The following is a 14,653-nucleotide window of genomic DNA, read 5'->3' as shown; positions in this document are numbered from 1 at the left end:
CCAGAAAAAAAGCATAAGGTTGCAGGCTGTGAGCATTTATAAAGGCCTGAGGTGACTTCTAATCATCTTAATGATTTATCGTCAGGAGTACGTTAATCCTTTTACAGGAATTGATGAAAATCTGTGATTTCAAGGAACTGCAGGTAGATAGATACCTGTAAGGGTCTGTGAGAGTCTAAGTTCTGTTCAGTAGGACCACAAGGTGTCTGGGATTTTTATCTGTGATGTGACCTTCAAGGGGTTCTCCATTAAAAAAATAAATGTATTTTCCCCTTAGCCATCGGGATATGTGGAGAATACTCACCTGGTCCCAGTCTCTGTTCTACTTCTTAGCTGTCTTCGCTGGATTTCTAGTTACTATCTGCCATCGGGTCACGTTCGCTGCGGCAGCTAATGATTGGCCTCAGCAGCCATGTGTCCTCAAACGGCTTCTTGAGGACACCTCACTGCTAAGGCCAGGCATTGGCTTCCATTGCACATGTGACCCGGTTCATGCAGAAGTTTGAGAGACGAGTCTGAAAGATCAGTGAAGAGAAGGAACCAGAACCAGACGGCAGGGACTAGGTGAGTATGAATTTCTCCACAGGTCCCGATGACTGGGGACAGATTAAAAAAGACTGGAGAACTCCTTCAAGCTAGCCATACACATTAGATTCATGTTGTCCAAGCCCACCAATTTTGGCAGGACTGTCCGGCCATCTGTATGGGGGTATCCTTATTCTCCGCCCAATGGCAGATATTGAGGAGAGAGGAAGCCAGATTGTTGGATCTCGGCATACACAATTCTTTTACTCCTGGGGCGAATAAACGACCGTCTGGCAGCAGCTTCCACCCTTCTCGCCATTTAGAACACACGCATACTTTGCTGAACCAAGTATGCATGTATAACGGGGCGTTCATGAGCTGATCTCTGGATATGCACCTGGAAGGAATTGCTCCAAATGTTTTTCCCTCATCTAAAACCAATTTTACTTAATTTTTATTAATTTTTTTGCATTTTTTCAGTTATTCCTGTACATGTAATATCTGACATTTTCATCCTCAGGGTTTACACTGTGATTTTGCATGTTTAATGTTTCGCCACCTGGTGAATAAACCCACACAAGAGCGAGTCACCAAGATCATAGTCAGTGCGGTGAGGATAGAACAGGTAATGCGTTTTCTGATTACTACTGAATATTCTACCTATGTATCGCAGAGCTCAGCTTCTCTCCATGATGTCCTGCTGTCAGATAGAGCAGCAGAAATCACTTGACAGGTTCGCTATAATATACGGTAGTTTGCCGTTTACCGATAATTGCTGCGTTATACTTGCAGCTTGATATAATGACAGGTCCAGTTGATGCCCAGCAGTTAGCAGTAGACCATAAGTGCTGCCCATGCCACCCTGTAATAGCACTCTGAGACGTGTGGTGATACCCTTTAAGCTCTAGTTTTAGACTTATGGATGCAGAGATCTTTATGCCGTCTGGCTCCGATTTGGGGTACATGCAATGATAATGTCTACAGCAGTTCCACCATTGTATTTTGGGTTTTGCTCTAACAAAAAAGGGACATGGGGCACATTTTATATGCCAGGCAAAAGTTATTTGGAGTAAGTTTGGCACTGAATTTATTTTGGCTTTTTAGTGCTATAAGCCAGCGTAGATTTCAGCTATAATTTACGCCAATTGTTTGGCAATTGCTCAAGTGTTTCAGAAATTCTCAAACAGTTCTACACATTTTTACTGCAATAAATGGCACGCACCAAAGTTTGCAACTTTCTCATGCCAGAAAACCGAAGCACAGGCCATGAAAAATGTAAGACCATCACTTGTTTTAGCGTAGTCCCATTCCAAGAGCCAGAGCATTTTTATTTCTCCCTCAGCGTAGCTACATGAGGGCTTTTTCTTGCAGAATGACCTGTATATGACTTTTTGCTTACTGTTTTTTGGTAGATGAGGCGAGCAAAAAACAGCAACTCTCACATTGTTTTTTATGTTTTGTATGATGTTCATCACGCAGGATAAATAATGTGTTCATTTTATAGGAAGGGTCGTTACACATGTGGCAACACTAACTGTGCATCGTTTTATTATGGAAAAAAATTTTTTTTTACTTATGCATTAGGTTGTATTATGGTTGTCTGCCTTAGGCACAGCATTACAGGCTTTCATCCTTTGTTAGCCCCACCAACACCTCACCATCACATTGCAGGACGCCAGTGGACTCACAGAGGGAGCCCCCTTCGTCTGTAAAGCCACTTGGGTGTCATGGACGGTGTTGGCCGTAGTCGGAGTAAACGTAGCTCCTGAGCCTGTGCTATACACACAATACATGCATCCTAGGCCAGGGCTATACACAGACGTTTGGTGGCGTGACAGTTGCAGGACATATTGAATATCATGTACATTACATGACTCTGTTATCTACTGTTGTTCAGGACATTGGTGGCCTGTACTCAGGGTGGGCCCTCTATAGCAGATCAGTGGTGGTCTGACTTCCAGTGGTCAGCCATTTGAGGTGTCTGCAGCACTCACCTCTTCATTATGCAGATGCTTCCATCTATCTGAGCGCAGTTTACTAGTAGCGGCGGTTCACGGCATTACAGCTTGATCCTATTTTAGTGAACGGGATACAGCCTGTACAAACAGCTGATTGGTGGGGGGGACCCGAGAGGTGGACCTCCACTGCTCTGATATTGGTGGCCTGGACCATCAATATGCTGAACTCTTCAAACCCTTTAAAGGGGTTGGCTTATCTGAGACAATGGGGGCATATCGCTAAGATATGCCCCCATTGTCTGATACGTGCAGGTCCCACCGCTGGGACCTGCACCTATATCAAGAACGGAGCGGGGAAAGTGGTGGCTGGAGGACTCCAGTCCGGCCACCACCAAGTGCTCTGCCCATAGTAGTGAATGGAACGCACCTTGCATGACCGGCCACCGCTCCTATTAACTTCTATGGGACTGACGGAAATAGCCCAGCCAGCGCTCGGCTATTTTCGCGGCCCCATAGAAATTAATTGAGGGTGGCTGCGCGTGCGCAGTGTGCCCTTCACCACTTTCGGGGCTCCATTTAGGAGACAGGTGCGGGGCCTAGCGATATACCCCCATTGTGTCAGATGAGACAACCCCTTTAACAGTTTCGTACATGAGTGTCAAGGCTTTTTCCTAGTTATGACAAGTTATATTCTATCCACAGGATAAAGCCTGTGCACTGCCGTTTCATTAATCTCTGTGGATTTGCCGGAAATAGTCGAGTACAGCACCGGGCTGTTTCCGGCAGTCCCATAGAGATGAATGGTGGGCACATGCTAGTCCTGGCGCTCCATTCATTTTGGAGGTCCCCACGTTGTATGGGTCCCCATTGTGGTGATTGGTGGGGGTCCCAATGGTTGGACCCCCGTTAAGCAAAAAGCAAATAGTTATCCCCTATTCTGTGGAGAGGGGACAACTTGATATAACTGGAAAATCCCTCTGGATAGGCATTGGTATCTGATCGGTGTGGATCCAACACCAGGAACCCCCGCCGATCAGCTTTTTAAGAAGGCACCGGCACTCACGGTAGCGTCACAGCCATTGCACAGCACCGTCCATTATATAGCGGCTGTGTTTGGTATCACAGCTCAGCCCCATCACTTCAGTGGGGCTGAGCTGCGCCTAGGCCACATCACGATAAACGTGACATCACATGGCCTGGGCTAAGTTGCGAGAAGGCCGCGACACCACTGCAAGAACCGGTGTCTTCTCAAACAGCTGATCGGCATGGGCCCCTGGTTTCGGACACCTACCAATCAGATACTGATGACCTATCCAGAATAGGTCAGTTAAAAAACTCGGAGATCCCTGTTAAATATAAAAGTATATGTAGCTGTATACATTTATTTGTGAATGATTCCTGGGTTTAGCAGCTTCACTTTCTGAACATTTTCCAGTACGTCCATCCATTAATAATAAATCAGGCAGCCGTAGGGTTGGCAATCAGTTTGGAATTGAAGAATTACCTCTGGCGTTGAATAAAGTTTAATAACCTAATTGTATTCGGTACATTGTCCATGTTTTCAACATTTCATTACTTTTTTTTCTTTCCACAGGAGTTTTTAACAGAAGCTTTACCTGTGGATCTCATTGGCATAAACTGCAGGTTAATGAAAACTTATATAGAATTTGTGGCAGATCGACTGCTCGGGGAACTTGGGTGTTCAAAGGTAAAGCATATTTCCACTATATTTCCCATAGAAGTCTGTCTAAGTTGATGCTGTCTCTATTTTAGACAGGGAATTAGTAGATCTGCCCTATATATGATGCTTAAAGGGTTTCTGTCACCCCGCAAAACTCTTTTTTTTTTTTTTGGATAGTTAGATACCTCATAGCGCGATATAGGAGAATATAATGCTCTTACTTACTTTCATGCGGCCGATTCTTTATAAAACAAACTTTTATAATATGTAAATGAGGGCTCTACCAGCAAGTAGGGCGTCTACTTGCTGGTAGCTGCTGCAGAAATCCGCCCCCTCGCCGTGTTGATTGACAGGGCCAGCCGGGATCTCCTCCTCCGGCCGGCCCTGTCAGTAATTCAAAAATCGCGCGCCTCGCGTCATTCGGCGCAGGCGCTCTGAGATGAGGAGGCTCGTATCCTCAGCACTCCCTCAGTGCGCCTGCGCCGATGACATCACCGAAAGAGAAGACGTCATCGGCGCAGGCGCACTGAGGGAGTGCTGAGGATACGAGCCTCCTCATCTCAGAGCGCCTGCGCCGAATGACGCGAGGCGCGCGATTTTTGAATTACTGACAGGGCCGGCCGGAGGAGGAGATCCCGGCTGGCCCTGTCAATCAACACGGCGAGGGGGCGGATTTCTGCAGCAGCTACCAGCAAGTAGACGCCCTACTTGCTGGTAGAGCCCTCATTAACATATTATAAAAGTTTGTTTTATAAAGAATCGGCCGCATGAAAGTAAGTAAGAGCATTATATTCTGCTATATCGCACTATGAGGAATCTAACTATCCAAAAAAAAATATATGAGTTTTGTGGGGTGACAGAAACCCTTTAAAGGGGTTGTGTGAGTTAAAGGGATTGTCTGGGCTTTTAATATTGATGACCTATCCTCAGGATTGTCGGGGGGTAATAATTCAATTAAGAATTATTAATTATGGTCATAAAAATAATTCACCATAATAAAATAAAATTTATAAAAATTGTCATAAATTCTTAAAATCATGACCTGGTGAATTGTAGTCAAACTAATTGATACAATTCACATCTGAGTCCGACTATTTCCTCAGATAAATAAGTTCTTTTTGACGTGAGATGATGTTAATGATAAAATGTAGTTCTGCATTATACAATGATACACAGGTATTATAAAAATATGGATTTATTGGTTACAAGGTTATAAACATATATAAGTAAATAAACACAATGATACATGCTAATGAATATATATAGCGTTAATATAAAGCATTACAAGGTTAACAATACATGTGAGTGGAAATAACTTGTCACATTATACACAAGCTCTTATTAGGTTAGGATATCAAAATATGAACATAAGTTATATATATCACTTCTGTTCAGAGAAAACCTCATGATATCAGGATGGGCATGTCTAATCCTAGACATTAATATAGAATGCTAAATACATTCTGCCCCCCCTAACCAACTACACATCACATGGCTTCAAGATGGGCAAATCCATCCAAGGATATAACTTAGAAGAGATAACTGTATTCTTCCACCCCGTCCTGGACTATTTTCACACATATAACTTTGGTAAGACTATTAAGACAAATAACAGGGATCTAGGATCTTAAATGGAAAGGATTTGAAATAAGTCCTTCCAGTGGGAATCCATCACTTAGCTTGGCGAAGAATGTTCTATCAATATATATATATAAAAGCAATCATTTAATGCTTTGCTAGATTATGAGTCTAGATTCTTCTGCAGGTAGAATGAAGCCTCACAATATCCTAAGACTACATCTCAACATGGAGATGATCAATTAAATTAATCATGTATTTATTCGCCAATCTAGATGGCATAATTTCACCCACACTATCAAATTAGTCTTAATAAAATGAAATATCATTTTCTGTGTCTCTTACCAAGTCCTAGTAGGAATCTCACTTCTGCTCCTAGGAAAGCTGGGTGGTCCATCATAGCGCATCTCATTATGGCTTCCATCTTGGTAGACCTCAACTTCTCCTCTACTAGCTAGCTCACCTTTCTCTTGATCGCTCTCCCCATGCTACTCCGCACACGAATAATTATTCCCCCCCTTATCTAAGAATCATCCCTTTTAGATTATGGATTCCCAATCAGGTAGGGTGGGTGTATTCGCATGCTAATAACCTCATGACGTTATCTCAACTCCTAAAATGGTATAGGACAAATAATGAAATAATATAATGTTGCCCATCTGCCTCCAGATGGCACTGCGGTACTGTAGGTGAACATCCCAACTTTTAAGCATTAAAATTAAATATCTAATAATACTTTCACAGGACCTTTTGACCTATCTTACCATAAATCACTGAGGAAGGTCTTTTCCTTACACTTTTAATTACCTATATCCTGGACTTGTTGGAGTTGACTGTCTTCTCCTATCTTTTTGAAATATGGAGTGACTTGATGAAAATTTTATGTAGCGGCTTTGATGCTTGGCATCGGAACTTGTACATTACATTTATGTACTCCCATGAATAACTATTGTTTTGGAATCCAATTAACTTAAACTTACTTGTTTTTGTATCTTCTACAATACCTTCTAAATGGTAAATACATAGTATGACATATATATAAATCGATACATTGTTACACATAGATAACACATTATATGAATTATTGATTAACATATGTTGTAAACTAAATATACCATGCAGAGATATATATATATAATTATGAATATATAAATTGAAGCTCATACAGCAGGTGTGCTCCAAGGACATGAGTCCTTATCAAGTAACCATGTTCCCTCTAGACAGACATGTCTTAGGGAGTTGACTTACTCCTTACCAGATGGTCTCATATCTTTAGTAATAACTTTTTAAATACAATGTCCATTTATGTTCCCAATTATTATTTTTTTAAATATAAACTGAACTTGCCATGAACTCATCTTGGCTTTTTCAGCCACATAATATAACTATGGTTCAAACTGATCTTATTCTTAAAGGCAATGAGATGAGCATTCATTTTGATTATAATGTCATTAGATAATATTGTATACGTATGAAAATGCACAACAGGATAGGTCATCAATATTAGATCGGCGGGGGTGCCGGGCTCCTGCTATAGACAGCAGCTCTGAACAGGAAGAGAGACGGGAGATAGCACATGCGCACTGCGCGCGCCGTCTCCTCATACAGGTCCCGACACCCCTGCCGATCTGATATTGATATTTAAGGCCCAGACAACCCCTTTTAAATGAAAACCACCGCAGCTACAGTGAGTGTGAAAAAAGAAGTTTTCTCCTCTGCCATTTGCACTCCAGTCCCCTCCGCCAGTGTTTGTTTTCCCGTCTGTGGCAGTGATCACCGCTGCATCCAATCCCTGGCCTCAGAAGTCACACCCCATGTACGGCTGAGGTCAGTGATTGGCTGCACATTGACCGAGTGTGTGCATGGAGCGTCACTGCTGCTGCCAGGAAAATGACAGCAGTGCTGCAGTACAGGAGCCTGACGCTGTAAGCGGCAGGGGAAAGGAAACTTGCGAGAGTGGCTTATTTTATCCCTCTCGCTGTTGCTGCCTGGGTTTTTATTTAACTTGGACAATCCCTTTAATTTGGCTCAAATATCCAGACCCGTAGCGTACTCTATACCCTTGACAATAAGATGGTTGGAAAGAAATGTTCTCCCACTATTCTTTGTTATATCTTCTTACAATTTTCCTCATTTTTTTTTTTTTCATTTCCAGGTATTTAATGCAGAAAATCCTTTTGACTTCATGGAAAATATTTCTCTGGAGGGAAAAACCAATTTCTTTGAGAAGCGCGTCTCAGAATATCAACGTTTTGCTGTTATGTCTCAAACAGCGGATAATGTCTTCACTTTGGATGCAGATTTCTGACTGTGTGGAGCGATGCCTGGCATTCCTCACCCGAAGAAGTACAGCACTGTGTACACGAAGGGCTGAGGCCAAGCCTAGGACTTCTGCTCACCCCCTTAGATGGTTTTCCAAGTGACTGCTGCTATGTAACATGCCAAAGACTCTTCTTTTCACAAGAAACACCTTGTGTATGAAGAACATATAACCACAGAGATATAATTGTTAAAGCCATGTCTACACTTAAAGGGTATGTCCACCCAGCCAACTGTTTTTTATCATTGTTCTAATGATGTTTTAAATTTGCAAATAGTTTTACTTCCAGTATCTTACTATTTTATATATACAGTTTAGAGATGAGTGAATCGATTCATTAGGAGGAGGTCTTCACCTGTGAGGGGCTGTCCCCACAGCCGAAGAAGCTCCCACCTGCCTGTTGATTGTCATCACCAAGCTAGATGTCCGGCCCTGTCAATCTGGACCGGGGCGCTGAAGCTCAAAGCAGGAGGGCCTCAAAGCTTCAGGAGGAGCGACTATGTATGCACAGCTACACTTCTAGATTGCGGTGCAAGCGCAGTCGCTGCTCCCAGAGCCGAATTTGAGTTTTGGTGCCTGCATTGGTACTCGGAGCAACGGCACAGGGCCCGGATTGGGTCAAGGCCGACCCTTTCAATCTACAGGCGGGTGGGCACTCCTTCAGCGGTGGGGAGAGACCCTCACAGGTGAAGAGCTCCTGCCAATGAGACAAATCGATTTGTTAGAATCAATTCGCTCATCCCTAATACAGCTCCTTATGGTCTCTTCTTGGTTACAGATTCAAACCAAAACCCTGGTCCTTCAGACTGAATAAGGGTATGTTCATGTTCAGTAACCACAGGGACACATAACTCTGCATAGAGGCTCTAGACACAAAACATCAAGCTATACTTAAATGCATTGGAGCGAGGAAAAAAATTGTTGAAAAGGTGGACATGCTCTTTAATCTTCAAGGATGGGAAAAGGGTGAACTTACTAATGCTAAAGATGGTGTAGGCTTAGACCCACAGGGGCTCAGGCTAGAGGATAAATCTGGTGCAGGGACAGACTCTTTTCTCTGACTCTATACCAACTATTGGTTGTCTTAATGTGTGACAGAATATTACACCAGAATTCTGGTGCAATTTTTTGGCACAAATGACATGCCGTAGGCCACACCCACTTTCTTGCTAAGCAACACCCCTTTTCTGCCCCTTCGTGTGCTAGTTGCAGAGGTTTTCTCTAAAACCAAATGTGTCAAATTACATCAATTTGTGCCAAATTGTGGTACAGTTGATCACCATGCCTAGGTGCGCACACATTAGTAAATGTGTTCCAAGGGGTGTGCTTTTTTTATCCACCACCCCCTGTCCACAGGCTTTGTCTGGTGTTACAGTTCAGCCCTATGAAATGCAGTTCATGACGGTCAGTGGACATGAGTGGCGCTGTTTCTGAATTTTTTTTTTTGTAATCCTGGACAAGCCCTTTAGTGGAAACCATGGTGATCGTTCAAAAATGCCAATTTAGGTAATGTTTAGGATTTAGGAGAAGGATTTTAATCTTTTATCTAGACGACATGACGTTTTTATTTCATATAGTTTTATCTTCTTGGCCAGTTACACAGCAACGCTTAACCTTTGCTTCACGAACAGGTCCGCATCACAGACTGGTGCTTTTCCCATAATGCAGTTCTGTTGTCTGCCGTTGCTTGCCTTGCCATTTAAAGAGAATACATGGAAATGGATGGAAACTGCAGCATCCCCTTTGCTTGTTCCCTTCATGGGTCCTGTAATCTGTTCGTCATTTGGGGCATCGCATCTTGGAGGGCATCCTAGGGGCGTTATATCTTGGGAAGCATCCTTGGGGCATCACCTTTCGTGGAGCATGTTTGGGGCATCATGTCCCGTGGAGCATCCTTGGGGCATCATGTCCCGTGGAGCATCATTGGGGCATCATGTCTCGTGGAGCATCCTTGGGGCATCTCCTCTTTTGGAGCATCCTTGGGGCATCTCCTCTTGTGGAGCATCCTTGGGGCATCTCCTCTTGTGGAGCATCCTTGGGGCATCTCCTCTTGTGGAGCATACTTGGGGCATCTCCTCTTGTGGAGCATCCTTGGGGCATCTCCTCTTGTGGAGCATCCTTGGGGCATCTCCTCTTGTGGAGCATCCTTGGGGCATCTCCTCTTGTGGAGCATCCTTGGGGCATCTCCTCTTGTGGAGCATCCTTGGGGCATCTCCTCTTGTGGAGCATCCTTGGGGCATCTCCTCTTGTGGAGCATCCTTGGGGCATCTCCTCTTGTGGAGCATCCTTGGGGCTTCTCCTCTTGTGGAGCATCCTTGGGGCTTCTCCTCTTGTGGAGCATCCTTGGGGCATCTCCTCTTGTGGAGCATCCTTGGGGCATCTCCTCTTGTGGAGCATCCTTGGGGCATCTCCTCTTGTGGAGCATCCTTGGGGCATCTCCTCTTGTGGAGCATCCTTGGGGCATCTCCTCTTGTGGAGCATCCTTGGGGCATCTCCTCTTGTGGAGCATCCTTGGGGCATCTCCTCTTGTGGAGCATCCTTGGGGCATCTCCTCTTGTGGAGCATCCTTGGGGCATCTCCTCTTGTGGAGCATCCTTGGGGCATCTCCTCTTGTGGAGCATCCTTGGGGCATCTCCTCTTGTGGAGCATCCTTGGGGCATCTCCTCTTGTGGAGCATCCTTGGGGCATCTCCTCTTGTGGAGCATCCTTGGGGCATCTCCTCTTGTGGAGCATCCTTGGGGCATCTCCTCTTGTGGAGCATCCTTGGGGCATCTCCTCTTGTGGAGCATCCTTGGGGCATCTCCTCTTGTGGAGCATCCTTGGGGCATCCCTCATGTGGAACATCTTGGGGCATCGGAACTTGCAGAGCATGTTTTGGGGGGTCGCATCTGTTCCCCAGCTGCTGCTCCGTCTTCTCTCTACCGTTGCGGAATGCTGTGATTCTGATAATGTAGGATTCAAGATGTATTAGGGTATTTATCACAATGAATTAACCTAAGATATTAGTTACAGTTTTTATTGTGAACATACATTGATGTTCTTTCCTTAGGATGGAATTTCTGGGGGTCAAACTCCTGGGAACACCGCAATCAGCAGTACAAAAGGACCTTTCAATGTTTATCCAGGTACAGCGACGCATCCGTACATGTGGAGTGCCTTGTACTGCAGCTCAGCCCCGCTCACTTCAGTGTGTGACCCAATATCTAATTTGTATTCCTGAAAAACCCCTTTAAATGAACATTCAAGATGGAGCTTCACTTTCAGAGCGATATGTGTTGTGTGCCTGTCTTTGCTGTCCTGAATTGCACTGTTATCTCCCTAATTTCTCATAGGACTTATAGGGAGATGTTTTCAGAAATGCATGGACTACTGAATGTCGGGCATTGCTGACCTGATCAAGCTCTGAATGGTTTTAAATGCTGAGGACTTTTTTTTTTACTGTATTTATCTGGTATGACCTTGCTGCTGGTGTAGTAGTAGAATAAACTAATGGCAGCCAAAATGGCTGTGACATTGGATAGTTTACATTTCTTTATAGGCTGTATTGGTTTTCTTTATATTTTTGTCTTTCTTTTTGCTATTATATAGAATTGTCGTAAGCAATTCATGGTCAAACTTGTACTATAACAAAATAGTAGCAAAGACAGGTGCACTTTGCGGTCTTAGTAAACCCTCAAACTGATTTTAAAATTGAGAGATTAGCCAACATGTCCTACGGTGTAGGACATGTCTGAGCCCGAGCACCGCGCCAAGGTTTCTCAAGTAGCTCGGGAACCTAACACTCACCTACCTGTGCCATATGGGCATTACCAGGAGCCAGTGGGCAAATTACAGGAGCATGAGGCCGACTCACAAACAACTCACCAGTTACCTCCAGCATGTAACCATGCTAGCAATGGGAGGAGGGAGGAGTGTGCGAGTCCCACTCAAGACTGGCTGATATGGCCCAGGCCTCACAGGTGCACCTAAATGTAGCCTGTAGATGGAAAGCAGGCACATTTAAATTGGAGTTTATACACCTCCAGGCATCTCTGTACAAACTGAAAAGAATGGCGTGGTATTAAACAAGCAGGAAGTGCTCAAACCCACATGCAGTTGTGCATATATACAGGGGAGCAAATCCTGCACTTGTGGCCCGTTGCTAATGACGATCCCCAGCAAAAATGCATACAGTGGAGGATGCCCGCAGCGAACCACAAGTACCACAATAGACATCCTACACAAGATAGCAATTATGTGGATGTGATGATCAATATAGCAATATAACAAAATAATAGCAAAGACAGGTGCACTCTGTGGTCTTACTAAACCCTCAAACTGATTTTAAAATTGAGAGATTAGCCAACATATCCTACGGTGTAGAACATGTCTAAGCCCGAGCACCGCGCCAAGGTTTCTCAAGTAGCTCGGGGACCTAACACTCACCTACCTGTGCCAGGTAGGGCCAGGAACAGGGTTTTATAGGTGAAGACCCTTTACGGCACAGGTAGGTGAGTGTTAGGACCCGAGCTACTTGAGAAACCTTGGCGCTGTGCTCGGGCATAGACATAGTAGGACATGTTGGCTAATCTCTCAATTTTAACATCAGTTTGAGGGTTTAGTAAGACCGCAGAGTGCACCTGTCTTTGCTATTATTTTGTTATATTGATCATCACATCCACATAATTGCTATCTTGTGTAGGATGTATATTGTGGTACTTGTGGTTCGCTGCGGGCATCCTCCACCGTATGCATTTTTGCTGGGGATCGTCATTAGCAACGGGCCACAAGTGCAGGATTTGCTCCCCTGTATATATATGCACAACTGCATGTGGGTTTGAGCACGTTCTGCTTGGTTAATACCACGCCATTCTTTTCAGTTCAAACTTGTACTAACCTCCTTCCCAAATGTAAATTTTGGCATCACTAAAAAATGATGAGCCACAATGTGCCATCAGATAAGGAGACCACAACTGTATGTCACATCAGAAGCCAATGGCTGGCCAACTAAATGCCACCCTGAACTTTCTTTTTTCTCCTCATTTACTTTTGCTCAGTGAATCCTCATTTACGCCTTAATTAGTCATAGCGGTGAGGAACCTCCAGCCGCGTCTTCATTACATGTGACATTTTGGTCTGTCGAGACTTTTAAAGACAAAGCTTGAAGCCTGCACAGTCAGGAATTGCACTGCAGAGTGGATCCGGTGAGAGATGTATGACATCACGTCACTTTGTACATAGATCACTGGCAGTTTCCCCTAAAATGGGCGCACCTTCCATGCAAGTGGCATTTTAAAAGTCTCTTGAACTGGAATGGTGCCGTGGTTTGTGAAAGTTGGGGTAATAGGGCCCTTGACATCTGTAAGCACTACCAGTAATGACCACCAGGTGTCAGCACTTCCCAAGTTATCTGATACTCGGGTCATATTCACATGATTATTTTGTGAAAAGATGACTGTAGGTTGTCATATGTCCATGTCGCTTGAGAAGATATGTGTAATATTTGGTACATTTTTAATACTTAATACCAGATTATACCCAAATTAACTTTTTAAAATCAGGTCTTTGAAAATCCTGTAGGTTGTCATATGTGCAGCTGTCTTGAAAAGAGATGTGTAATATTTGGTAATTATTTTTTTTCCTGCTGCAATACCTTTTATTTTCAAAAAGTTTTTATAGAGGTTTTTGAGAGATTTTATAGAAGAAACAACAATACACAAAACATAAACCGTACCTGTGTACATAGGTAGATTGCGTTTGATCACAGATTATGCAGAATGTCAATGACAATGATAGATGCTCAGGTGTTATCAATAAAGCAGAGGTTTAAAGGATAGACACTCATATGGCATTGAGGAAAAAAAATTGAATTGCAATGCAATAAAAGAAAAAAGAATAATATAGAAGAATAAAATAGAACAATACAATATCAGGTCAGCTGGTAGACTGTACTAAAATGGCATCTATTAGAATGCGTTCGGTCCAGAATCATGTAGCGCCCAGAGTGGCGCGCTGAAGAGTGTGTCCCACAAATAAGAGTGGTACTTATACCAACTTTTGTGATGGCCTAAAACGTACACCAAATGTTACACAAAATCAAGTGGATCCTTTAAACAAGTGATGGGAGGAATTGGTATATTCCAAAAATGTGCAAAAATAAAAAAATAAGATATATTAGGAAAAGTATATGGTTGTGTGTCACCAGTATAGGTGGTGCTAATCCCAAGGTGTAGATATTGTTGTGTAAATCTCTGCCACTCAATAGAAGATTATCTGATATTCTGGTACAACTTCATCTGTTTCTTCTATTCAAAAGTTTCCCTGGTAAGTGTTTCTTTGATACAGTGTTCCTAGTTGCCACACATTGCACAGAGGAATAGCGATATGTCTATTTCTTGCTCTGCTGTTAATACATCGATGAAAATGCAAATGTAGAGAATTGTTGCAGATAATGAATAGTGAAGTCTGTTGCTACTCACGTTTGTAGGTTCAGTGTTCGTTCGTGGCGTCCCACGTGGGGTAACTGAACCGTGAGCTTACCTCTATCTGTATTCTGATGACGGGAGTGCAGTATAAGATAGTGCCTTGCTTAGATTGATCTGTCCCCAAGGT

The 14,653-nt window shown here is 43.6% G+C and overlaps 1 protein-coding gene across 1 annotated transcript in view; it reads left to right on the top strand.

Moving 5' to 3' along the window:
• RRM2B (ribonucleotide reductase regulatory TP53 inducible subunit M2B) overlaps positions 1-9,174 on the top strand; it is a 44,852-nt gene extending 35,678 nt beyond the window's left edge. The window contains exons 7-9 of the mRNA XM_040432296.1: positions 1,046-1,150; positions 4,078-4,191; positions 7,898-9,174. Coding sequence (XP_040288230.1) covers positions 1,046-1,150; positions 4,078-4,191; positions 7,898-8,050 — 372 coding nt within the window. The 3' untranslated portion in view covers positions 8,051-9,174. The remainder of the gene's footprint in view (positions 1-1,045; positions 1,151-4,077; positions 4,192-7,897) is intronic.
• The last annotated feature ends 5,479 nt before the right edge of the window (positions 9,175-14,653 follow it).

This window comes from Bufo bufo, chromosome 5 (assembly GCF_905171765.1).
Source record: "Bufo bufo chromosome 5, aBufBuf1.1, whole genome shotgun sequence".
NCBI classification, from domain to species: Eukaryota; Metazoa; Chordata; class Amphibia; order Anura; family Bufonidae; genus Bufo; species Bufo bufo.
The sequence above is the reverse complement of the archived record's forward strand: the minus strand, read 5'-3'. Positions and strand labels throughout refer to the sequence as shown.